Consider the following 27,675-nt stretch of genomic DNA (forward strand, 5'->3'; position numbering starts at 1 on the left):
TCAGGATTGTCCTGAAAAGTCCTGCTTTTTTGAAACTGAGATTGACAAGGAATTAGAGGGACGGTATTGGCAGTGGGACATTTCAGGACTTTTAAGGATAATTTGAACACTTAAATTTGCCTTTTATAGTCCTGCAAAGTCTCACTTAATCCTGCAATCTGAAAGGGGAGAAAGTGGGATTATTCTGGACATGTCTTGGAAAGTCCCAGTAGACAGGACTGGGATTTTGCAGGATTTTATTGGATCTCCCTAAAAATCCGGCTTTTTGAGTTGATGCAGGACTCCTGGAAAGTCCCAATTTATCCTACTAACCTGTTTTGGTCTTACCCTACTGTGGAATAAAACTCGAGATCCAGGATATGTGATATCTTTTCTGTAAAAGTGGCAATTAAGAATGAAATTATGAATCAAAATGATAATCTGATAATAAAATTTATTTAACATATATATACATAAATTTCAGCAATACTTATATGAACTTCCAAAGCAAGTACTTTGAAAAGTTCATTTAAATTATGGCTGGGGTGAGCTAAAAAGCACTATTTCTTACGTAAACAAATAATTAAACAAGAGGTCCATGGGCCACATCGCTCACCTTAGTCATCTTGGTCCATATTTAAAGATTTCCCATATACTTGTATGTAAAACTTTTGTCCCTATAATGTGGCCAAAACCTACCCTTGGGGGCCACGATTCAGGGTTGTCACTAGAAAATATTGAAGACGAGTCCCGGTATCATGGTTTGTAAGCAGCTTGAGTCCCATGAAAATTTGACGAGTCCCATGAAAGTTGAATTAAAGAGTCATTTAGATTTTTCCTACACCTTTATTTATACCGAGTGAACACAAGCTAATGTCGTACCTCTGTTCACTTTCATCTTCAACAAATTGCAAAAATCAGTTAATTTTCGCCAAGCCCATGCATAACAGTGCAGTGATCACTTTGTACACATGAAATTAAAAGTAATCATTCACGACTCGGTCTCATACAACTAATTGCCCATTGCAAACAGAATTACTTCCCCGAATCCTCTATCATCGTTACAACCCTATTCAGTATTAAACAAAATTTTAATTAAATAATTATTGTGATAAAATAGATGCGTACTAATTTTGTTTGTAAAATGATGTAAAATCTACCAAAGTTTACAAACTACGCTACTTTCAATTCCAATAAAAATGGCTACCGGAAGACAAACATTTATAATTAAATATAGATCCTGATTTGTAAAAAAAAAGAAAAAGAAACATATATAAATAACTGCCTGTGAGTGGCAAAATGTTTTTTACTTTGTATCTAAATTTCAATATCATATTCTAATTTGCACCTAATTGACTGCACTAAACAAACAAGTTGGATTGGGACACTGTGAACTCGGTGGTATCATCTCGGTTCACATTAGAGCGTAACGTTTTACCTAGATTTTTTCCTATGAGTTTTAATTTATAATACACAAATCAGGGCTTCTAAGTAAAATTATGATTTTTACTCAGAGTCCGAGACACGTCTGCGGGACTCGCCATATCAGACAAACCCCAATGAAATTTCTGTGATCCTATTCTTGCGTTAGTGACAACCCTGTGAATTTTACAAACTTGAGTCTACACTATGTCAGGAAGCTTTCATGTAAATCTCAGCTTTTCTTGGCAAGTGTTTCTTGAGAAGACAATTTTCATAAAGATTTTCCCTGTATATTTGTAAGTAAAACTTTGATCCCCTATTGAGACCCAATCCAACCCCCCCCCCCCCCCCCCAGGTCATTGGTTTTAACAAACTTGAATCTGTACTGTCAGGAGGCTTTCATGTAAATTTCAGCTTCTCTGTCCCAGTGGTTCTTGAGAAGATTTTTGAATGACCCCACCGTACTTTTGCGATTATCTCCCCTTTGAAGGGGCATGGCCCTTCATTTGAACAAACTTGAAAGCCTTTCACCCAAGGGTGCTTTGTGTCACTTAGTTTGGTTGAAATTGACCCAGTGGTTCTGGAGAAGATGAAAATGTGAAAAGTTTTCGCCGACGACAGACAACGAACAAATTTTGATCAGAAAAGCTCACTTGAACCTTCGGCCCAGGTGAACTAAAAAAAAAATTTTAAACAGGTATTATCAATTTTTGTCCCTGAAGTTGAATTTTGTTTATCTTGATGTCACGGGTAACCTGGAGTGGTTCAAAGATCTATTTCTTCGACTCGTGGGTGGGGGAAGGTGGCTCCAGACCTAAACAACTTGAGATGGTCTCTCATCTTGTTTCTAACTTCTTTGAGGGCCATCTCTGGATTTTTCTCTGGTACAGAGGCTTAAAAGATAGCATAATGAATTAATTGAGAGGTTGCATAACAGGTTTTGTAAATGAACATGCAAAATTTAAAATGTCTATGTCTTGAACTTGTATATATGCACCTTCTGCATTGTCTTCCCTTTTATCCAAGCCATCTTTGGTCTCACGGGCGTTTTCCTGTCACACTGCATGATGTCGGTTCATCCACTGAAAACAGTGCCTTATTAAAAGTCACTTGATGATATTCTAAATTCATAACTATCTCTTCAAGTCCATGCTACAATGAAAGAGAACATGTACTAGATAAAAATATTAGAAACAGGATGATAATTTGTTAAGGTGTGACAATTCCACTAGACTACCAAAAAAGACGAATTATTACAAACCAAAAGTAAAAATACTAACCAGCAACGCCGTGTATTTTGAACAACTAGGCCTATCCCCCAGTTTCTGAGTGTAAGGTGAATCCTATATTCCTATCTGGAATCCATTCCATGCTTGATTGCATACTGATTCTGTTGATTGTTCTCCATCCTTGCGAATATTTCCCTGACTTCGCGCCCAGAAAGGAACATTGAAAAAAAAGCGCTTTGATCACTTGCGTGAACGTCAGGTCGTACACTGACTGACTCGTCCCCAGGTCAACACGTAACCAAAAGATGATCAGTAAAAAGTTATACAATCGACCAGTGGAAACCCAGTGTATAAGACTTCATATATATACATATGATATATTTTATACATGATATATCTTATATCGAATTAGAACGGGGAGAAGAAAAAAACACGACAAGCTTCGTACATTGTACAAGTTGACCGAAACGACATCACCGGAAGTTACAACTTTCAAAGAAGTCATTTATGATTTAAAGATTTGTGAATGGAAATCAATAACATCGGAATGAAAAAGGACTACGGGGTAACGGATGACACTCTGTAAGTACCATATGCTTATTTTGTTTACGTTTGTAAATGATTACATGCATTGGAAAAATACACGCTTGATCGCTGGACCACTCGAAATTCCTCGATACAATCATTCTATTTACAGCTTAACATATCAAAACAAACTACTCTTTTTTTTTAACGTAAACCATTGACTGGTTCGATCTAGATGGAAAGGGTATAATCACCAGAACATTGTATCATGGATATCCATCATTATGATTCTGTTTCGATCAGTTGACCTTGTTCTGTAATTATTACTGCTTCGTAAAATAACTACGGACAGTACGGTTACAAAATTTAGCATGGCAAGCTGATTGTATCCATCAGTGATAATTTATTGCTATTTGCACCTCAAAACATTGATGTGTCAAAGAAACTTTTCTAAATATAAAATTTTTAATCAGTGTCTTGAAAATTAAGTTTCTTCATTAATAATTTGTAATTAATTATTATTGCAGGAGATTGAGAACCCAAAAGGTACATGCTGTGCAAGAAAGATGTAAACATGCAAATTCCTAAATGTACTAAATATTAAAACATCAACTGCAATCTTCAGTGGTGACATCCAAAAGTTGATATGCCATTGGTACTTCAAGTGATACGACCGTGACATTGGAAAATCCTTTTAACTTATCATCACTTGAGCCTGAATTGCAATCCTTTTGATACAGACATTTTTTTAAGTTCAGTTTCGAACATTAATGCCGCTGTGTCATCTCTGGAAATGGAAAAGCCTACCACAGAATCTGATGAATTTTTGAACATTCTTTCACAAAAAGGGATCTTCTTTATTTTGAAGAAGGTAGCCCAGGAACTGGAAATCTGTTATCAAAATTATCTTAATAATACACTGGACAATATTCTAACCTTAAAAAAAACATGACAAACCCGATTGAACTCCTGTGATGAAGCATCTCAAAACTCAAATTATGGTAGTCTTTCAAGTGACATTGAGGATTTCAATAGCGCATTTGACAGTAAAGTGATTTTTATTCAAGTTCAGATTGTTGTCATTATAAATTTATAAGAAGTGTTCTCATAGCCAACATTTTTCAAGTCTACTTTTGATGAAATATAGTCTTTTCTATTACAACTTATTATGACATGATTGTTGTTGTATACATAAATGTTCTTATCCACGAATCATTCACTATTCTTATAGGTTTTTTTTAGCCTGAACTATGTAGCAATGACATGTCAAGGTAATCCAGAAAATGTAAAATCTTTTCTTTGATATGACAAGGATTTAATTTTGTAACAATTAATATCTAAAAGTCCTGTAACCCTCATTAAAGTCCTTTATAATCTGACTTCACTGGTTGTAAGATTTTGAGGGTAATTGCAAGACTTCTCTCTTTGCATACTTTTAATACGAAGTCCTGGAAAGCAATGTAAAGTCTTGCATTATCTTGAATGTATCAAGTATGAGATTTTTAGGGAATTTCTGGGACGATGTTTTCGTCTTCATTTTATAATAAAGTCCTGAAAAACACAAGAATGTCCTAGAAAAACCTGCTGCTATGAGAGTGGGACTTTGTAAGACATTTAGGTAATAAATATGTCCTAGAAATTCTTGCAAAGTCACTCTTGATGTAAGTGGGATATTCCAGGACAAATGCAGAAACATGAAGTCCTGTATTATCCCACTGCATTAGGACATGGGAGAAGTGGGACTTCACAAGGAAGTCCCAGGACTTCCAGGGATATCCTTCAATTAAGCAAAAAAGTGGGATTTATTTTCAGAGGGGTTGTCCTCATAAATATTTGTGAATGATTTTCAGTAAACTATCACATGATCATCTCAAAAGAAACAAATTTTGGACTTTTCCACATATCACAGAATGATGTGACTAAGTAACAGCTCCCTTGGCTTGTTCTCACTTTACATAATGATAGTTATAAATTATTTTAGACCTGAGAATGTGTTGTATAGTCAGTTCAGATGATGTTCATGTAGATATAAACAACAAAATGTGTTTTTTGTCATTTGGGGGAGACGACAGTCGCTGGCATCATTGGAAAATTTGAGGAAGTGCGTCATTAAATTTTCCGACAATGCGGGTGTCTGTCGCGACAACAAAACCACACTTCATTGTTAAAATAATGCATACAATTTGTGTGTGTGATGTCATAATTCAGCTAATTTTCCCTTACTTTATAGAAAAACACAAGAAAATAGTCAATTTCAACATGATTTGGTTATAAGAAAAGGGTGAGTGCATATATATTAATTGCATCAAGCAATACCCCAAATAGATATACGTTTTAGATTAATATAGTGTTCAGTTGTATAGATATCCTTTTCCTATATGCCAGTATTATATGTTTTTCAATTAAAAAACTACCTTGCCAAGACCAATTTTCCGTGAATTTTAATCTAATTATGGTGTTGGCAATTATATTATGATGAATTTGGGTAAATGAATATATTCTACAAGGAAAATGCACTGATTTCACCTCTTCATGTAGAAATTATTTGTAACAGTTCTACCATTATTATTTTTTTGAGTTGAAATACAATAAGAACCATACCCTATTCTTTGTTTATGACACGAGAGAGTGTCGTGGGATTCACAATGATTAGGGCATTATTACGTCGTATATCTTGATGACGTTTTTGCCATTTCATCACCCATTTCCATTTACAATAGGTCAAGGTTACAGGGATTGGCAGTGTAAATGTTAATCATTGGTTCTGGTCCTGTGCTTTAATTAATACTTGATACACAGATTATTCATGATCAAAGGGTACCTCAAGGTCATTGATAAAAGATGCAGGTCATAGGGAGTATGTTTTTAATATCGTTTTTGGTCTATCTATTCTGACTACTTAATTAATACAAGTAATATATGGATCGATTTGATTTATAATTTCACCTATTTGGGATTAAGGGTGAAAAGAACAAAAATAAGATGGGAGTAAAAACAGTATACCGGCCAGTTCAGGTATACTCGGAAGTAGTTTATGACTGCATGTTCTCTGTTTAATGTTGCTGATTTAGTTGATATTAAAACATATTACAAGTTTCCACTCACTGTAACGTAAAAACCCATTTTCCCAGGCACTCTGCAACATCATAAGCCCCATCCTCTTTTGTCTTTATTTAAACCACACCATCTTTGTGAAATTACCCTTACTAAAGTATTTCATAAAAATAACCCACCTAAAGTATTTCACACAGAAAACTTACTCAGCTGCAGTGGGTCGAGAACTTCACATGTTGTCTGTTTTCATCTTAGCTCTGTATAGTCTTTGTTTTTTAGAACTCATTGAGGAAGCTGCATGGTGAACAATCATTACAGGTAAAGTAGTCTCTATTCTTATTAGATTTAGCTTCAAACCAATAATTCAAAGTGTAGAATTCATTGCCATTATGTTTTTTTTTTTTAGGTTTGAAAAATTATAAAATTTACTGGAAATTTTATATAATGCATATATCAGTTTCTTTGTGAGATATATTGTAAAATACTAGAGCTATGCTTGTTTCACTTAGGTACATTTATACAGGAAAATTGGTTCAGTATTTACCATTATCAATTGAATGACATCTCCACGCTTGGATTTCTTGAAAAAATTTAAAACTTCAGTTTGAGTTTTCTTTTATACGAGCTGTTAAAATTTGGTTATGTCCAAGATAAAGTGTCAGTTCTACAAATTTGAAATTTTCATTGGGTATGTATGAGTTTGGTTCAGCATTATGCCTGATCAGTCAGTCTGTTGGCTGCTGGTTAGCAACATAGAATCACAAGGCAACTATTAATGTATTACCGTTTTGCACATGTCATGTAATTCCTAAGGTTTTTGTGCACTGTGTTGTTTTAGTTTCTTTGTTCTTACGCAGTGTAGAACAGCTCAGAGACTATTGGGATATTGCTTGGCATCAAATTAAAGTAAGATTTTCATTTTGAAATGAATTATGATTAAATCATTTATCAAAGAGATGCTTTTGAAAATTTAATATAGTTATAGGAAAAGTGGCTTATTATTCTACTATAATTAAGTTAATACATGTATATTAAATAAAACCTTGTTTGCCACAGTTAATTTTGCTTTTTTTCATATTTTATAACCATATACTTTGCAGGTTAAAATGTGTAAATTGCCCCAAACCAGATATATGTAAAATAACTGAAGAAACTAAACAAACATTTGCTTCATAGATAATTTGCATACCTGAAATTCTTAAAAGTATAACCGTTGAAAAGAGATAATGCTATAAAGTGTTACATGTATCTGTTTTACAAATTTTTAAGATGTTTTCTCTGAATTTAAAGTGATGACTATGAAGAATGACTCGTAATCATTATTGAATGTTCTAGGTTAAGGCTTGGTATCATTCATGAAAGCTTTAGAACTAGATCTATAGCTATGTGTATTTTTTGCGGTTGTACTGGATGCTGTACATATCGTTTTTGGGTGATTATGAGTCGATGATTTAATGGCATTAACATGTAACTAGGATGGGTTTCAAGTATCTGTGTGTCACTGGAACAAGTGAAATTAACTTCATCTGTTGAGACTTTGTGCTGATTTACAGGGTTAAATCACTGCAGCTGATATGTTGTATATTTCAAAGTGTTATAATGTGTGTTGCATACAAATCTCATCTCCTGCAGGATAAGATGTGTAGTGATTCAATATTAGAGGTGGGGAGACGGTAGGGGAGAGTTGTATGGAATTTGGGATGCCAACCATTCAACTCTTGTTGGCATTGAAGTATTATTGCACTAATTTACCTGTAATTACACAATATAAAGTAAATGTTTAAATGGTCCCGAGACCAGCTCAGTATCGAAAAAATCCTGTCTTTCCTTAAATTAATACCAGTGAAATTAAATGATATATGCATGCTTTTTATTTTATTTTTTTAAACTGTGAAAACAACTATAATATATGATATAATTATCTAACTGAACAACTATAATACATAATATATATAACTTATCAACTATTATAATACATGGATCTAACCAAACATTTAGATAGATACATGAATATTTAACTGCATGAACAACTGTAATAATTTAATTAACTGAACAATTATATATGTATTTAACTCAACAACTTATGTATGATCCATGTAAGTAAACAAATATAATACGTGTAACTAAACATGACCACAATACACGTACACATAACAAATAATCAATAGGTTTCAAAATATTGAATCCAAGGGCAATAACTCTGTATTCATTTTCATATATTTAAAGTTAACTAAACAATATACATGAGAGCTAACTAAGCAATATACATGAGAGTTAGCTAAACAATATATATGAGAGTTAACTAAACAATATATATGAGAGTTAAATAAACAATATATATGAGAATTAACTAAACAATATATGAGAGTTAACTAGACAATATATATGAGAGTTAACTAAACAATATATATGAGAGTTAAATAAACAATATATATGAGAATTAACTATAACAATATAGTGACATGAGAGTTAACTAACCAATATATATGAGAGTTAACTAAACAATATGTGAGAGTTAACTTAGATCAGAGAGTGTATACTGCTATTACATTCAATATTTATTTTAAGGTTCTACCTCTAATGAGCCCCAAAAATATTTTCTTAACAAAGAATGAAATCAAGTAGTATATTTGTAAATCTTCTGCAGAGGATACTAAAAAGTGAGAGTTGACCAAGAGACTTTTAAAAAATCATCTCAAAATGGAAAAGTCTGCCTTAATCAATTCAACATTGAAGTCTACATATGTATATTGGGAAAAAAGATATTTTTTTATGGATTTAAGATAAAGAAATGATTTTTTTTTTTAGTAATTGTCTATCTGCTGAAAATAGAACAATATCCCTTCATTAGTGATGGAATTTATTTAAAGTTCAAGTTGTTCATTGTAACACCGAACAAGAAAGGCAGGTATCTTGGATGCAGGATGGGAAACTTTTTATGGTAGTAGGAACCTATGAGCTGATTGGAGAAAATGCTATTCTGTATTTTGTCCAAAATATGTCAATCTCTCACTTATGCAAAAGCTCTAGGACATTAAAACTTAATGCAAGTATTATTATTTCAGGATACATATTAATAGCATAATCCTTGTGACAATTTCTTTTGATTGATACTATTATGAATAGAATTACATATTTCATGCACTGGTCATGGTAGCTTAGTGGTAGAGCATTCGCTTTGTAACTGGGAGGTTGTGAGTTCGAGCCCTGCTCATGCCATGGCTGCATCAAACCTAAAAAACATTGAAATAGGTAGTGATCGATTGTCCCTTCGCCAAATGCTTGGCATTAGAAGTGAGAATCTTGGGTCATTTGGATATTACTTTAAAAATGGAGGTATGGCCCATGGATCATGAAACATCTTATGCTTAAGTCAAAATCTGAATATTGCAATGAAATGATTGAGAAGACAACCATCCCAAATAAAATTGATATTCTGTATTGCTTTATCAAATGTCTAGTGTCTGTAAATATAAAAGTCTCAGTCCGAAAGCAATGAACATTTTACAGGTGATTGAAATTTTGACTTAAGTCTGATTTTGCTACATGATCCTGGGACCTCAGCAGGTGTCACAGCAGGCGTTGGCATGATAAAGAACCCTCACTGCTACGACCCTGAGTACCAAGTGTAGGTCTAAAGAACAAGGTACGATTGTATACATGAAAAGGCCCAAAAAATTTCTCTCTATACAATATGTCTGGAATTAACCTTAATAAGCGTTTTAAGAAAGTAAAATATATGCCAGGTATACTATGTCAACAAAATCATTATGGTATTCCTAATTGGATGGCATTATGACATCATGAATAAGACATTTCCCGCCTTTTTTTCAAAATAAGCCTAAATACTGTCAAATGTCATACATATTATTGCTCAGGAAAAGCTGTGCGCATTTGTCGAGCAAAATGAAAATGATATATATTGTGTATAATTTTAAGATGAAAAACATACTTGAATATGAATTTGCTTGACGCATGCGCTGTATGTTTTCTGAAAGGAAAACCACCTGAATTTGTGGATATTTTCATTGAAAATGGCATTTCTGCAATTTTATGCCAACTTCTAGCTCTCGTCATATGACACAAATCATTTTACTGATCAAACTGAGCAGATTTTGGGTTTGCTAATACATTCCTTATTTCAATGTCAGGGTTTGAGCTCCAAGGGAAGTCATCGATATTTTGGGCCAGTTAGATGACTTTAGAAACTGTACCTACTTCTTTGTGGTACTTCACCAGCTAGCTACAGTTGGTGATATCTGGTCAATATAAGTGAAAATTCTCAATGGGATGCAAAACAAACAATCAATCGATCATCATATTTCATTCTGTTTTTAATGGTGAAATGATACGAGATGCAGTTCTCTTATAAAATTTTATAGATAGAAATTCAAAATATAAATTATGTCCTCAGATTGACTCTGATAACTGTGACATATAAGAGCTACTATAGACCACTATAATCCCAACAGAGGATAGATATTGAAAAATTAAAGCTATTTCCGCTATCAAAATATAGAAAAAGGAAATGGTGAATTTTTGTATGATATGGTGACATTTCCAAACTCTTATCTTTTAATTCTCTGAATTTTTTTTTATCAAAATAGGTTATTTTTTAAAGAAATATAATATGAATGAGTTAAAATATTCTCAAAGATTTTGTTTGTTTGGAAAGCTAGGTTCCAAGATAACCTTACAAGAGCCAATGATCTGTGTTTGTTTATATTGTCAGAAATTTAATTATACATAATGTAGTTGAAATTTCAGCATCTGGCTTTCATTTTGTGTAGAACAAAGAAATAACCTTGACCTTTGGGTATGAAACATACGATGAATAGGATATAATTATGTATTTTATGAGTATAATCTTTTATGCAACTGTATTTAGCATTTTTGATAATTTTGAAATTGTGAGAGTTGTATAATTGTTGATAAGAAATATATATATGTTAACCACTATAAATAGATATTTTCTGTCTATTTGCCCCAATGGTTTTCACTCTTATAATAAGGATTTACTAGAGTGATTGAATCACAAAGTGTAGATTATCAAAAGATAGCTGGTTAGAATTTAAAAGATTTTACAATAAATAAAAGCTGTTAAAATTTAAAAGATTTTACAATAAATGAAAGCTTGTTAAAATTTAAAGATTCTACAATAAATGAAAGTTTGTTAAAATTTGAATGATTTTACAATAAAGAAAAGTTTGTTAAAATTTAGATAATATTATAATAAATGAAAGCTGTTAAAATTTAAAGATTTTACAGTAAATGAAAGCTTGTTAGAATTTGAATAATTTTACAATAAAAAGGTTCGTTAAAATTTAGATAATTTTACAATAAATGAAAGCTTCTTGTGGACTCCCTTGAATTTTGGTTAATGAGTTTTTTCATGCCAGTTGACTTTCAGCAGAGTTATGCCCTTGGACTTTTAAAATTTTATTGAATACGATTTGCTGAATTTTTTTACCCCTGCTTTAGCAAATGTGCGGAATATTGATTTATAGGGCTATCCATCTGTCTCTCTGTAACACCTTAGTTTCTGATGTATATTTATATGTATCGACTGAATATCGGAAAATATGCCAGCTAGTCCAAAGTTGTTGCATGTTATAGCAAGCTTGGTCCACTTCCACACAACATCAAATTTATTTTCCATGTTATTATTTGTAAATAGATTTGACATTACTCATTCAGTTATGTAAGCAAGTGTGACATCACAATTGAGCTAAAGTTAGTCTGCTGAAGGGAATTTACTGTGTGGGATTTTTTAAAGTGAAAGCCTGGGTTAAATCTCTACAGAATCTATAGGAAAAAATATCAAATTATGTAACAAATTTCAAATACTGTTATAGCAATGAAACTTTAAGGGAATAGTCTTCATGACTCAAGGATGACCCCTATTGTTTTTAGGTCAAAATGTGAAGGTCATGGGTTCATATTTGATATGCAAGCATTCTTCTGTAGTGTAGATTCATTTAATTTTTTTTCAAACTGTGACCCATGGAATATTAGGGCCCCCACCATAAAGGTTGTTTAAAGTTTTAATTGGAAAATTCTTTAAAGATCTTCATTTTAAAATTACAAACCACAAGATATGCAGCACTCTCATTCACTGGTTTGTTCACATCATGACTCCTGGGGTCAGGATGGGGTCATATGAAATTTGATTTACATGTTTTACATGTGAATATAGAATGAAATTCTTTAAAAAAGAAAATCTTTTTCTGACAAAACCTCAAGGCTATAATTTGTCAAATTCAGCATCATCTTGTAGTGTAGATTCAATAGTTTGTTCACTCCGAAGAAAAGAGCACAACAGGAGTTAAAAGTTTAACATTAGAAGATATAAGAAAATTCATTGAATCTAGTCTTCTTATTAGAACCGCAAGGGTACAATTTTACCATTAGTATGCAAGCATCCCACATGTAGCATATAATACTCCAAGTACTTATACACTATGACCTCTCAGGGTCACTATAGGCATTCTAACTTTTACATAGGACAATACCACTGCGAGATGATAATCTTTGGAATTAATATATCAAGGAACCTATTCTTTCTCAAATTTAGATGCAATTAAGTATCCTCAAACCTCATAGAATGTAAAGTCAAGTTTGTGTCATGACTTTGGAGCCATAACAGGGGTTTGAATTTACATGTAACACTCAAATGAGTGATGTAGCCCATGGTTCTCCTTAACCTTACAGTTCTGTTGGTAAATATTTGGTGCATTAATTTAAATATAGTTTGTATTTTTGTGAATAATGAACTTGTTAAACAGATAATGCTCGTGTGTTATTTGTAGTTTATTCTTTCTTATGGGTACTCTGAAGCCCCCATGTTCCTCATGAAATTAGAAACAAGTTTTGAAGTTTAATTTCATAGACATGTATAAAATAATTACACCCAACTATGCCATTTAAATGCTTTTTTAACACCCTGAAAAGATATTATATGTATTTATGATTTAAATTTCAAAATAGACACATTTAGATTAAATACAAAGACTTCAAATTCAAAGACAAGGTATCCAATTTCAGAGGTAATACACAGATTTTGGGTGGTTAAATGTTTCATTTGAGTTATCTGCGGTCACAAACTATCATTTTATCATAATACTGAGGAACTACACTTGTCCTCAGCACAGGCAATTGTCAATATCTCGGGAATGTGGGCAAATGCTAAATGACGTGTAGGAATTGAAGTTCTGTAGGTAACAACCAATGCATGTAGTTACAACCTTGTATGAATTTTTGCTGGGTTACATCACTGAAGGTCTACTGGAGAGGATGCTGACAAAATTCTCCACAGATCTCAGGTATGTTGTTGATTGATGCCTCTAATTCTGGCTGATGTTTTCTAAACTCTTGATACAATCACCCTTGCTCAATCTTCTGTGTTCTATTTCAGAATCCAAGATATTTACTTAATTAGTGTATGTGTGTTGAAGTTTATTTGGAGATAATCTTCAGAGAAATTGTGGGGAAAAAAAGGTTGCAAAATTAAGATTGAATCCTTTTTTGTGAGTTAAACTGCTACAAATGCATTAAAGATATTTTTGAATCCACTTAAAAGTTGTTTGTTTTGGGAGGATATTCCAGTGAGGAAAAAAACCCCACAATACATACTTAAGTACAAGAGGATACAGATAGCAACTGAACAACCGGTGGCAGATATTCTTTATGGTCTTTAAATGATAATTTCATTGATTGAATGTGACAGCTGAAAAGTAAAACTAGATATACTGTGGAGATTGATTATTTTTTGAGTGGAGGGTGGGTGGGTTGTCTGCCAATTTGTTTTAATCTAAGCTAGGGGAGGGATTATAACTTGGGCTCCTGTGGTCCATTCTGAGGGGAATGGGGTAAGCAAAATGTCCATGTGATTACGTGTTCACAGTTTAATAATCTGTATAGAATCAGTTGTTGCTTTTGATACAGGTTGAATAGAGGGATACTGCTACTGATGATGTAGAATTTGCTTTACACAACGTCCACTCAATTCCTCCACCCTCCTCTCCCCTGATACAAAGCCCACAGTATTACAAAAAAATAAACAAATGAAATGTATAGTGGTTTGATTTGACTTTCATTCTTTGTCTAAGTGACATTGTTTGACCTTGTGAAGATTGCAGTGTGAAATGTTAAGACATGGAATTTATCTATCTTCAGAAATCTTTTGCAATATGATACTATTAAATGCATGTAAATGCCAGCTGTCTATTTAAGATGTATATATGCACATAGGAATATATATTTTGTACATAGTGTTTCACTTTAACAAAATATTTTTGGATCAAGATGTAATTTTTAAAGATGACTGGTTCATGAAAAAAATTAGTTCCAGAAGGTTTTTCCATACAATTATGTAGTCTGCAGACAAGTGTTGTTAATTGGCTTTTCTAAGCGGAATAGTTTTGTCATTAAAATATTTCAGTGGATGATTCAGTGGGAGATGGTTTTTGCACTTTTCTCTGCTATGGGTGGAGAGAACTCTTTCTGCAAGGCCATTCCAACAGAGATGAAAGGGAGGACATTTCAGGTCTTTTATTGATGAAGCTGGAGTAGAGAGGAAACAGCTTTGTGAATGATTAGTCAATCATAAAATAATGAAAACTGATAGGTTTATGTCTCGCTAATTTCTTAATGCGAGTCTGTTTTTGTTCACCCCAGAATCAAATTTCCTTTTATATTTCAGAAACTGAGGCTGAGATAATTGCAGGAGAAATACTCAAACTTCGAACTGTATGAAGGTAAGCAAAGGTAGGAATATATTGAAAGGCATTTTTAATGAAACAATTTGAAAGAGTAAAGGAAGCTTAAGGAAACCTAAATTAAATTCATTAATGAGCAGGGTATGGAATCAGTTAAAAGTAATTTACTATAATGTATGGATAGATTACTAATAGAAAATATAAAAAAGAAATTGATTCATTGTTATCACAGATGGCCTGATTAAATGACCTAGCTATCATAATACATGTGTATATTTTCAGGCAGGTATGAATTATTCGTTTTCATCACAGTCCAAGTTGACCGCAATGGGACAGTCCTACAGTACCGAGAACTACAGCTATACTTCACGGTATGAGATGGAATACAGTCTTAGTTACCATGACAACAGTCCCAGGACGTACTTTGACCAATCCCCCTTTTGGTACCAGTATGATATTCTGCCACCCTGTCGAGAGGACGAGGAACTCTCCTCAACAGAATTCTGTAAGTTATCAGCGCAGTAGTTTAATAGGTATAACAGCTGATAAACAGTATTAGTCCAAAAATATTTATTGGTTAACAATGCTGTGATATATGTTTTATTCCAATTTTCTGTACACTATACTCTTATTGTTCATTTTTGTGAGGTTCATGAGTCTTTATTAAGGTCATTGAATGATATTAGATTGATAAGTTTGTGAGGTACATTAGTCGTTTTTAAGGTCATTGAATGATATTAGATTGGTAAGTTTGTGAGGTTTCATAAGTCTTTATTAAGGTCATTGAATGATATTCGATTGGTAAGTTTGTGAGGTACATAAGTCTTTATTAAGGTCATTGAATGATAATTTAGATTGATAAGTTTGTGAGGTACATAAGCCTTTTTTAAGGTCATTGAATGATAATTTAGATTGGTAAGTTTGTGAGGTACATAAGTCTTTATTAAGGTCATTGAATGATGATTTAGATTGATAAGTTTGTGAGGTACATAAGTCTTTATTAAGGTCATTGAATGATAATTTAGATTGATAAGTTTGTGAGGTACACAAGTCTTTATTAAGGTCATTGATGATATTAGATTGGTAAGTTTGTGAGGTACATAAGTCGTTTTTAAGGTCATTGAATGATATTAGATTGGTAAGTTTGTGAAGTTTCATAAGTCTTTATTCAGGTCATTGAATGATATTCGATTGGTAAGTTTGTGAGGTACACAAGTCTTTATTAAGGTCAATGAATGATATTAGATTGATAAGTTTGTGAGGTACATAAGTCTTTATTAAGGTCATTGAATGATAATTTAGATTGATAAGTTTGTGAGGTACATAAGTCTTTATTAAGGTCATTGAATGATAATTTAGATTGGTAAGTTTGTGAGGTACATAAGTCTTTATTAAGGTCATTGAATGATATTAGGTTGGTTCCTTGTGTGGTTGTGAGTCTGATTTGTTGCACAATGTCTATTGCTAACATCAAATACAATGACTATAAAGGGTGGATGAGATTTATGCTGTTATGTCAGATGTGGAATAAATAGGTATATTGTCTGTAAATACACCAAGGAATGTGTCCAAAGTATCATTGGTTAGGCAGTCATTCTAAGAATGGTGTAATGAAAAATGCCAATTGTTGACCCTTCATTGAAGTTATAATGATCTGAGTACTTTGTGGTATCTGTACCGGGAAAACATAGAGAGCACGACAGGAAAGCGTCATCAGCCAGCTATCCTTACCCTGTATTACCAATAGAGGAAGGAATTTCCCAGGGGGGACCTGAGGGGGAACCTGAACTTAAGAAACATTCCAGCCAGTTTTAATTGATAGCTTAAATTGTAGAGTCATTATCTATACATACAGGCTGTACATGAACTAAGGAGAAATATAATTACTTATGATTAGTTTAGGTAATTACAGACAGATATTCAACAGTTTCTGTATTCGCAAAATATAATTATGGTGCTTGGCATGAAATTTTTTAATCATAGTGAGTTTGATTTTTAGATATTTATTCATTGAAATGGGTTCAAATAAGCTTAATAATATTAATGAAAAAATGGTCAGGAATTATATATTTCGAATGGTCCTTTCCAAAGATTTATGAAAGTAATGATATTTAATTAAGGTTCATTGAATTGACACATTTGATTAAATCGTTTTTCAGATTCCTGTAATTCGTTCTCTTGAGATCTGGTCTTTACTCGGTTTACATATAATAATTTATAAATATTCATTCATAAATTGTTCACTGACACGTAATGTTATTCTTGATTTGCTGATGCTTTGATACAATCTTAAGTTAAACATTTAATTTTTACGATTTCTGAATGAATTGTTTCTTTACAGAATTTGTTATGAAATACCGTAGTCAGTTGAATTACAAGTGTATAAAGTCGAGACCTCTTTATGCAAATATGAATATGTACCGTAAGTGGAAAAGTAGATATCTGTTTTAAAAGATTGACTATCAGTCATAACGGAATGAGAGTTTAAGTAGAGTACTGTTATATTCATACTATATAGCAAATAGATAAAGAGAACACTTAAACATAGTGATCATTTTATGATTATCAAATTTAGCAAATCATGAACCTGAATTTTAAAATCGAGTATGCCAGCATTTTTTTTTCAATGACTTGTTAGATGATCTAGTTGTATGTATAAATTCACAGTTATATTGACAGTACGAAACAGGATGGTAGATTTCTATATCGTGACAAATTACCCCTTACTAGGCCCCTTTGTTTTCTGTTAGATGAACTGTTTTTCTAATTTGATATTTATATACATTCGGTACTTACTTAGTAAATGTAATTTAAATTCTGAATTAGCTAGATTCATGGACAGTTTTAAGATTTCATTACTCAGATGAGGATAGTTTTAATCTTGGAATTTGGATTTATCATTTAATCATGGATTTAAGGAAGAGCAAAAAATTTTCCCGATCAGGTACTGTTATCATTTATCACTGATAGTGGGCTCATAATGAAAATCTGTACATAATTTTGTTTCTTATGTGCTAATTGGTTTCTACAATTTTAAGAATATTGATGACAGTGTTTTAGACCCCTTGTGAATTATACTTTATAGACAATGAGATTAAATGTAACAAGACACACACTGCTTATAGTACATTTTTAGGTTATGTCGGAGTTTCATCTCAATCCTCTTTCATATTTGTTTTATAAGAATTATATTTACTATTAGGGCTGAAATGATACGCTTCCTTCACGATACGATATGTGTTGCAATACTTATGCCATGATTTAATATTTTCAATACGATACATTTTACAGAAGAAACCAATAATAACATTGAAGAAAAGTTTTATTACGAAGATTCACAGTCTCAATTTTAAAAGCAAAATGTTTCCAAACCGCGGAACAGCAACATACCTGATCGATGGCTCTGTATAAGTTTAAACTGATTAAGTTCATTATTGTTTTCGAAAAACTCGAGGCTAACAACAGTCTGACCATTATCGGACGCCATTTTGTTCCTCGTGCATGCAAAATTAATAACTGCAGTTCAAGCCTGATATATCTTATAGAATCTGATTTTAGAAAAACGTATCAAACTGAAAATCAAGGCAACGAATTGAAAATTCAATCGAGCATCGATCATGTTGAACAGTATTGATATTTTATATGACTAGCAGAATATTACCTCTGATCACTTTGACATTATGCTGACTGACATGACCAGACCATCAGACCACCACATTATTCCATTCAGAGTTGCAATTGAAGTCATTTAGACAAGTGTAGTGTGACATATGAACTAATAATAAAAGACTAATGGTATAACAGTGTGTCCCTGTCCCATCATGCAAAGTGAATTACTCAGCCAAAAAGCAAATACATGTATTACAATAGCAAATTTTCATTATAGCATGTAATGTAGAATTGAATGAAAATTTAAAATAGTGTTGCTTAGAAAAGTAGAACTGGTACAAGTATTTACATATTAATCATACAGTACAACATCTACTATATACATCATGCACATGCATCTACGACGATGGTGAAAGAATTCAAAGTGCAGACGAGCTGCCCAGTAGGGACCCTGCTACACTAGGTTTGTTGCGGTGAGGCGACAATGGTGTTCAACCCTCGGATCCCCTGGGAATGGAGATTTAAACCTACTGTGGGTCTAATTGGGTCCTCTAGAAGGTGGTGGATGGGTCTATCTCTTATTCCTCGAATTGATTACCCACAGTATAGTCGGGGGAAGGGCTTCTTCATTTGTGGTCGATTGACCCTCCGATCTCGTCATGCACATCTAAGAGATTTCAAACATTTATACAGCTTAGATAAGTAGTTGTCACTTTCCATTTGACAGTTTCCTCAGATTATGTGATTTCATCCTTTCTATCATTTATGATAGTGTTACTAATTTTATCATGAAAATGGATATCTTCCAATACATTACAAGTGTACAATTCATATTTATATGCTGTTGAATTTTACATCTGTACTCTCAAGGAATTGGTATAAAGTGATTCAAAGAGGAAGTACAAATTTGAGACGGCAAACCCACAGTAGACTTACTAATAGCTAGGTTTAAATCTGACAGTTTGATACAGAGAACCCACAGTAGACTTACAGATAGCTAGGTTTAAATCTGACAGTTTGATACAGAGAACCCACAGTAGACTTACTGATAGCTTAGGTTTAAATCTGACAGTTTGAGAGAACCCACAGTAGACTTACTGATAGCTAGGTTTATATCTGACAGTTTGATACAGAGAACCCACAATAGACTTACTGATAGCTAGGTTTAAATCTGACAGTTTGATACAGAGAACCCACAGTAGACTTACTGATAGCTAGGTTTAAATCTGACAGTTTGATACAGAGAACCCACAATAGACTTACTGATAGCTAGGTTTAAATCTGACAGTTTGATACAGAGAACCCACAGTAGACTTACTGATAGCTAGGTTTATATCTGACAGTTTGATACAGAGAACCCACAAGAGACTTACTGACAGCTAGGTTTAAATCTGACAGTTTGATACAGAGAACCCACAGTAGACTTACTGATAGCTAGGTTTAAATCTGACAGTTTGATACAGAGAACCCACAGTACACTTACAGATAGCTAGGTTTAAATCTGACAGTTTGATACAGAGAACCCACAACAGACTTACTGATAGCTAGGTTTATATCTGACAGTTTGATACAGAGAACCCACAAGAGACTTACTGACAGCTAGGTTTAAATCTGACAGTTTGATACAGAGAACCCACAATAGACTTACTGATAGCTAGGTTTAGATCTGACAGTTTGATACAGAGAACCCACAGTAGACTTACTGATAGCTACCCCTCTGAAAATAAATCCCACTTTTTTGCTTAATTGAAGGATATCCCTGGAAGTCCTGGGACTTCCTTGTGAAGTCCCACTTCTCCCATGTCCTAATGCAGTGGGATAATACAGGACTTCATGTTTCTGCATTTGTCCTGGAATATCCCACTTACATCAAGAGTGACTTTGCAAGAATTTCTAGGACATATTTATTACCTAAATGTCTTACAAAGTCCCACTCTCATAGCAGCAGGTTTTTCTAGGACATTCTTGTGTTTTTCAGGACTTTATTATAAAATGAAGACGAAAACATCGTCCCAGAAATTCCCTAAAAATCTCATACTTGATACATTCAAGATAATGCAAGACTTTACATTGCTTTCCAGGACTTCGTATTAAAAGTATGCAAAGAGAGAAGTCTTGCAATTACCCTCAAAATCTTACAACCAGTGAAGTCAGATTATAAAGGACTTTAATGAGGGTTACAGGACTTTTAGATATTAATTGTTACAAAATTAAATCCTTGTCATATCAAAGAAAAGATTTTACATTTTCTGGATTACCTTGACATGTCATTGCTACATAGTTCAGGCTAAAAAAAACCTATAAGAATAGTGAATGATTCGTGGATAAGAACATTTATGTATACAACAACAATCATGTCATAATAAGTTGTAATAGAAAAGACTATATTTCATCAAAAGTAGACTTGAAAAATGTTGGCTATGAGAACACTTCTTATAAATTTATAATGACAACAATCTGAACTTGAATAAAAATCACTTTACTGTCAAATGCGCTATTGAAATCCTCAATGTCACTTGAAAGACTACCATAATTTGAGTTTTGAGATGCTTCATCACAGGAGTTCAATCGGGTTTGTCATGTTTTTTTTAAGGTTAGAATATTGTCCAGTGTATTATTAAGATAATTTTGATAACAGATTTCCAGTTCCTGGGCTACCTTCTTCAAAATAAAGAAGATCCCTTTTTGTGAAAGAATGTTCAAAAATTCATCAGATTCTGTGGTAGGCTTTTCCATTTCCAGAGATGACACAGCGGCATTAATGTTCGAAACTGAACTTAAAAAAATGTCTGTATCAAAAGGATTGCAATTCAGGCTCAAGTGATGATAAGTTAAAAGGATTTTCCAATGTCACGGTCGTATCACTTGAAGTACCAATGGCATATCAACTTTTGGATGTCACCACTGAAGATTGCAGTTGATGTTTTAATATTTAGTACATTTAGGAATTTGCATGTTTACATCTTTCTTGCACAGCATGTACCTTTTGGGTTCTCAATCTCCTGCAATAATAATTAATTACAAATTATTAATGAAGAAACTTAATTTTCAAGACACTGATTAAAAATTTTATATTTAGAAAAGTTTCTTTGACACATCAATGTTTTGAGGTGCAAATAGCAATAAATTATCACTGATGGATACAATCAGCTTGCCATGCTAAATTTTGTAACCGTACTGTCCGTAGTTATTTTACGAAGCAGTAATAATTACAGAACAAGGTCAACTGATCGAAACAGAATCATAATGATGGATATCCATGATACAATGTTCTGGTGATTATACCCTTTCCATCTAGATCGAACCAGTCAATGGTTTACGTTAAAAAAAAAGAGTAGTTTGTTTTGATATGTTAAGCTGTAAATAGAATGATTGTATCGAGGAATTTCGAGTGGTCCAGCGATCAAGCGTGTATTTTTCCAATGCATGTAATCATTTACAAACGTAAACAAAATAAGCATATGGTACTTACAGAGTGTCATCCGTTACCCCGTAGTCCTTTTTCATTCCGATGTTATTGATTTCCATTCACAAATCTTTAAATCATAAATGACTTCTTTGAAAGTTGTAACTTCCGGTGATGTCGTTTCGGTCAACTTGTACAATGTACGAAGCTTGTCGTGTTTTTTTCTTCTCCCCGTTCTAATTCGATATAAGATATATCATGTATAAAATATATCATATGTATATATATGAAGTCTTATACACTGGGTTTCCACTGGTCGATTGTATAACTTTTTACTGATCATCTTTTGGTTACGTGTTGACCTGGGGACGAGTCAGTCAGTGTACGACCTGACGTTCACGCAAGTGATCAAAGCGCTTTTTTTTCAATGTTCCTTTCTGGGCGCGAAGTCAGGGAAATATTCGCAAGGATGGAGAACAATCAACAGAATCAGTATGCAATCAAGCATGGAATGGATTCCAGATAGGAATATAGGATTCACCTTACACTCAGAAACTGGGGGATAGGCCTAGTTGTTCAAAATACACGGCGTTGCTGGTTAGTATTTTTACTTTTGGTTTGTAATAATTCGTCTTTTTTGGTAGTCTAGTGGAATTGTCACACCTTAACAAATTATCATCCTGTTTCTAATATTTTTATCTAGTACATGTTCTCTTTCATTGTAGCATGGACTTGAAGAGATAGTTATGAATTTAGAATATCATCAAGTGACTTTTAATAAGGCACTGTTTTCAGTGGATGAACCGACATCATGCAGTGTGACAGGAAAACGCCCGTGAGACCAAAGATGGCTTGGATAAAAGGGAAGACAATGCAGAAGGTGCATATATACAAGTTCAAGACATAGACATTTTAAATTTTGCATGTTCATTTACAAAACCTGTTATGCAACCTCTCAATTAATTCATTATGCTATCTTTTAAGCCTCTGTACCAGAGAAAAATCCAGAGATGGCCCTCAAAGAAGTTAGAAACAAGATGAGAGACCATCTCAAGTTGTTTAGGTCTGGAGCCACCTTCCCCCACCCACGAGTCGAAGAAATAGATCTTTGAACCACTCCAGGTTACCCGTGACATCAAGATAAACAAAATTCAACTTCAGGGACAAAAATTGATAATACCTGTTTAAAATTTTTTTTTTAGTTCACCTGGGCCGAAGGTTCAAGTGAGCTTTTCTGATCAAAATTTGTTCGTTGTCTGTCGTCGGCGAAAACTTTTCACATTTTCATCTTCTCCAGAACCACTGGGTCAATTTCAACCAAACTAAGTGACACAAAGCACCCTTGGGTGAAAGGCTTTCAAGTTTGTTCAAATGAAGGGCCATGCCCCTTCAAAGGGGAGATAATCGCAAAAGTACGGTGGGGTCATTCAAAAATCTTCTCAAGAACCACTGGGACAGAGAAGCTGAAATTTACATGAAAGCCTCCTGACAGTACAGATTCAAGTTTGTTAAAACCAATGACCTGGGGGGGGGGGGGGGGGTTGGATTGGGTCTCAATAGGGGATCAAAGTTTTACTTACAAATATACAGGGAAAATCTTTATGAAAATTGTCTTCTCAAGAAACACTTGCCAAGAAAAGCTGAGATTTACATGAAAGCTTCCTGACATAGTGTAGACTCAAGTTTGTAAAATTCACAGGGTTGTCACTAACGCAAGAATAGGATCACAGAAATTTCATTGGGGTTTGTCTGATATGGCGAGTCCCGCAGACGTGTCTCGGACTCTGAGTAAAAATCATAATTTTACTTAGAAGCCCTGATTTGTGTATTATAAATTAAAACTCATAGGAAAAAATCTAGGTAAAACGTTACGCTCTAATGTGAACCGAGATGATACCACCGAGTTCACAGTGTCCCAATCCAACTTGTTTGTTTAGTGCAGTCAATTAGGTGCAAATTAGAATATGATATTGAAATTTAGATACAAAGTAAAAAACATTTTGCCACTCACAGGCAGTTATTTATATATGTTTCTTTTTCTTTTTTTTTACAAATCAGGATCTATATTTAATTATAAATGTTTGTCTTCCGGTAGCCATTTTTATTGGAATTGAAAGTAGCGTAGTTTGTAAACTTTGGTAGATTTTACATCATTTTACAAACAAAATTAGTACGCATCTATTTTATCACAATAATTATTTAATTAAAATTTTGTTTAATACTGAATAGGGTTGTAACGATGATAGAGGATTCGGGGAAGTAATTCTGTTTGCAATGGGCAATTAGTTGTATGAGACCGAGTCGTGAATGATTACTTTTAATTTCATGTGTACAAAGTGATCACTGCACTGTTATGCATGGGCTTGGCGAAAATTAACTGATTTTTGCAATTTGTTGAAGATGAAAGTGAACAGAGGTACGACATTAGCTTGTGTTCACTCGGTATAAATAAAGGTGTAGGAAAAATCTAAATGACTCTTTAATTCAACTTTCATGGGACTCGTCAAATTTTCATGGGACTCAAGCTGCTTACAAACCATGATACCGGGACTCGTCTTCAATATTTTCTAGTGACAACCCTGAATCGTGGCCCCCAAGGGTAGGTTTTGGCCACATTATAGGGACAAAAGTTTTACATACAAGTATATGGGAAATCTTTAAATATGGACCAAGATGACTAAGGTGAGCGATGTGGCCCATGGACCTCTTGTTTAATTATTTGTTTACGTAAGAAATAGTGCTTTTTAGCTCACCCCAGCCATAATTTAAATGAACTTTTCAAAGTACTTGCTTTGGAAGTTCATATAAGTATTGCTGAAATTTATGTATATATATGTTAAATAAATTTTATTATCAGATTATCATTTTGATTCATAATTTCATTCTTAATTGCCACTTTTACAGAAAAGATATCACATATCCTGGATCTCGAGTTTTATTCCACAGTAGGGTAAGACCAAAACAGGTTAGTAGGATAAATTGGGACTTTCCAGGAGTCCTGCATCAACTCAAAAAGCCGGATTTTTAGGGAGATCCAATAAAATCCTGCAAAATCCCAGTCCTGTCTACTGGGACTTTCCAAGACATGTCCAGAATAATCCCACTTTCTCCCCTTTCAGATTGCAGGATTAAGTGAGACTTTGCAGGACTATAAAAGGCAAATTTAAGTGTTCAAATTATCCTTAAAAGTCCTGAAATGTCCCACTGCCAATACCGTCCCTCTAATTCCTTGTCAATCTCAGTTTCAAAAAAGCAGGACTTTTCAGGACAATCCTGATAAATCCTGGGATTTTGTCTTGGGATTTCCTGGGATATCCTGCTGTATTTTCAATGGGGAAATTATCCTTAAAAGTCCTGAAATGTCCCACTGCCAATACCGTCCCTCTAATTCCTTGTCAATCTCAGTTTCAAAAAAGCAGGACTTTTCAGGACAATCCTGATAAATCCTGGGATTTTGTCTTGGGACTTCCTGGGATATCCTGCTGTATTTTCAGAGGGGCAGGTTTAAATCTGACAGTTTGATACAGAGAACCCACAGTACACTTACAGATAGCTAGGTTTAAATCTGACAGTTTGATACAGAGAACCCACAACAGACTTACTGATAGCTAGGTTTATATCTGACAGTTTGATACAGAGAACCCACAGTAGACTTACTGATAGCTAGGTTTAGATCTGACAGTTTGAGAGAACCCACAGTAGACTTACTGATAGCTAGGTTTATATCTGACAGTTTGATACAGAGAACCCACAGTAGACTTACTGATAGCTAGGTTTAAATCTGACAGTTTGATACAGAGAACCCACAGTAGACTTACTGATTGCTAGGTTTAAATCTGACAGTTTGATACAGAGAACCCACAGTAGACTTACTGATTGCTAGGTTTAAATCTGACAGTTTGATACAGAGAACCCACAATAGACTTACTGATAGCTAGGTTTAAATCTGACAGTTTGTAAGTTATAATAAGCTGAAGGTATTATCAGAATCAAATCTTTCCAGTACAGTTTTAAAGCAAGAAATAACACTTGAAATAAAAGGAAATGAAATGAATATGCAAATAAGATAGAATATCAATGAAAATTTTTGACCTCATTTTACAATTTCCAGTATAATTGTGTCCTTGTATTTAGTAAAATCACAAAATTAATGGCTAATTTGGAGTATTTTATGTTTGGTATGAAAGTATGAGGATTGTAAACTATGTGATGAATGAACGTCCTGTTATGATGTGTGCATTTTGTGTTGTGTCTGATAATTGTCATAATTCAACTAGTTTCCCCTAAATATTTCAAGAAAGGAAGATCAATTCAGCACAAGTTTTGCTGCAGGGAAATGTATGCATAATGTTGTGCAGCAGCAAAATAATATATGAAATAGATATGTTAAAACCAAAGGCTATAATCCTCATATACTTTCATTTTTCACAGGGATTCAAAAAATAACAACTAGCCTAAGGATATCATATTTAAATGTGGTATTTTCAATGTTATTGATTGTGATGTCACAATGCAAACTGTCAAACTGCGATGCTTGTTTTTCAAGTGTTGAATTACAGAAGAAAGTGCAGTCAACCTTGTATGTAACATTAGGTAAATAAATATAACAGAAAATGTAGATACAGTTGAACTTCAGTATATCTTGCACATTGATATCTTGAATACCATGGATATGTTGAAGTGAGTTGAAAGTCCCAACTACATTTCCTAATGTATTTCAACCTCAATATCTTGAAACCTCGGATAACTCTATTAAGTTTTTCTCGTCACCATCGAGTTTGACTTGAATGAGGTTTGACTGTATAAGATTTATGAAGTTAAATATACCATAAACCTTTTTACACAGGCATATTGAATGGAGCTCTAACAAATGCTCCACTCAATATACCAGTTTGAAATTTTAAGGGTCAAGGTATATTATCTCATATACTTTCAAAAAAACCAGACATTTCTTAAATCAAAATCATGCTGTTCCTTACCTTTTGTTCAAAATGTCAATATTTTGCAAATAAAATGTTACATATTTGTAAAACTTTGATATTATTAAAGATGCAAATGCACATGTCAAATATTATATAAGATTTGTTTCTCACTATCTTGTGTCATAATTATTTTAAAAATGGAAATGGGTGCAATGCGGTATAAGAAGCCACTTCATAATGCAGAATATTATTTCCAAATTTAAAACAATTATAGTCTTCAAAATATGTCTCCTGAATTATTACTTCCTGGACAAAAATTCAATCTGTTATACAAGTTGGCTTGATCCTAGTGTAACTTTTGACAAACATGCAGTCATTTTAGAGTTGAAAAATATCATTCATACATCTTTATTAATTATATTAGAAAGGAATAAGAGAGAAAAAATTCACCAAAATGAGCTTTACTATCTCTTTAAAGGCATTGGAACAGCATAGTTTTATCAATAATAAAACATTTGTAAATTTTAAAATTTTTCATTTGTTGTATGGAACTTAAAATGACATTGCCATTCATTCTACAGACAACCATTTCATTCTGATGGAGGTTATATGATTACTATAAATGATGTACATCTTCTCCTCTGCCTATCGAGTTCAATCTTCACTGTTTGGATGTAACTAATATGACTGTGTGTTATCATCTCTTGAGAATTCATGAAAATGAGCCAACAGTCCCAAAATTTTAGCCAAGCAAATAACAAAGAATCGGATCCACAATGTATATGATACAAAATTTTTAAAGTATAATTGTA

At 33.3% G+C, this 27,675-nt stretch overlaps 1 protein-coding gene and 4 long non-coding RNA genes across 15 annotated transcripts in view; 3 read left to right on the forward strand and 2 right to left on the reverse strand.

Annotated features, from left to right (window-relative positions):
- Positions 1-1,780: 1,780 nt before the first annotated feature.
- On the reverse strand, positions 1,781-2,797 carry LOC130054438 (uncharacterized). The gene is made up of 3 exons (XR_008802755.1): positions 2,682-2,797; positions 2,399-2,553; positions 1,781-2,294 (listed from the first exon to the last, which is right to left on the reverse strand). It is a non-coding gene; the product is annotated as an uncharacterized LOC130054438 (long non-coding RNA).
- Positions 2,750-4,534, forward strand: LOC130054434 (uncharacterized). Its single transcript, XR_008802750.1, has 2 exons — positions 2,750-3,212; positions 3,683-4,534. It is a non-coding gene; the product is annotated as an uncharacterized LOC130054434 (long non-coding RNA).
- Positions 4,535-5,410: 876 nt separating this feature from the next.
- LOC125676767 (rap1 GTPase-activating protein 1-like) overlaps positions 5,411-27,675 on the forward strand; it is an 84,965-nt gene continuing 62,700 nt past the window's right edge. For 4 of the 11 annotated variants that reach the window (XM_056164144.1, XM_056164156.1, XM_056164154.1 and 1 more), the window contains exons 1-4: positions 6,406-6,527; positions 7,067-7,115; positions 14,911-14,965; positions 15,209-15,431. In XM_056164144.1, the coding sequence (XP_056020119.1) occupies positions 14,960-14,965; positions 15,209-15,431 (229 nt within the window). In that variant the 5' untranslated portion in view covers positions 6,406-6,527; positions 7,067-7,115; positions 14,911-14,959. Of the gene's footprint in view, positions 5,437-6,401; positions 6,528-7,066; positions 7,116-14,910; positions 14,966-15,208; positions 15,432-17,656; positions 17,871-27,675 lie in introns of those variants that run through there. The other 7 variants (XM_048914611.2, XM_056164189.1, XM_056164186.1 and 4 more) reach the window with 4 other exon arrangements.
- On the reverse strand, positions 20,686-22,470 carry LOC130054435 (uncharacterized). The gene is made up of 2 exons (XR_008802751.1): positions 22,008-22,470; positions 20,686-21,537 (listed from the first exon to the last, which is right to left on the reverse strand). It is a non-coding gene; the product is annotated as an uncharacterized LOC130054435 (long non-coding RNA).
- LOC125682143 (uncharacterized) lies at positions 22,423-25,169 on the forward strand. The gene is made up of 3 exons (XR_008802754.1): positions 22,423-22,538; positions 22,667-22,821; positions 22,926-25,169. It is a non-coding gene; the product is annotated as an uncharacterized LOC125682143 (long non-coding RNA).

The sequence above is a fragment of the Ostrea edulis genome, chromosome 1 (genome assembly GCF_947568905.1).
Source record: "Ostrea edulis chromosome 1, xbOstEdul1.1, whole genome shotgun sequence".
Taxonomy (NCBI): Eukaryota; Metazoa; Mollusca; class Bivalvia; order Ostreida; family Ostreidae; genus Ostrea; species Ostrea edulis.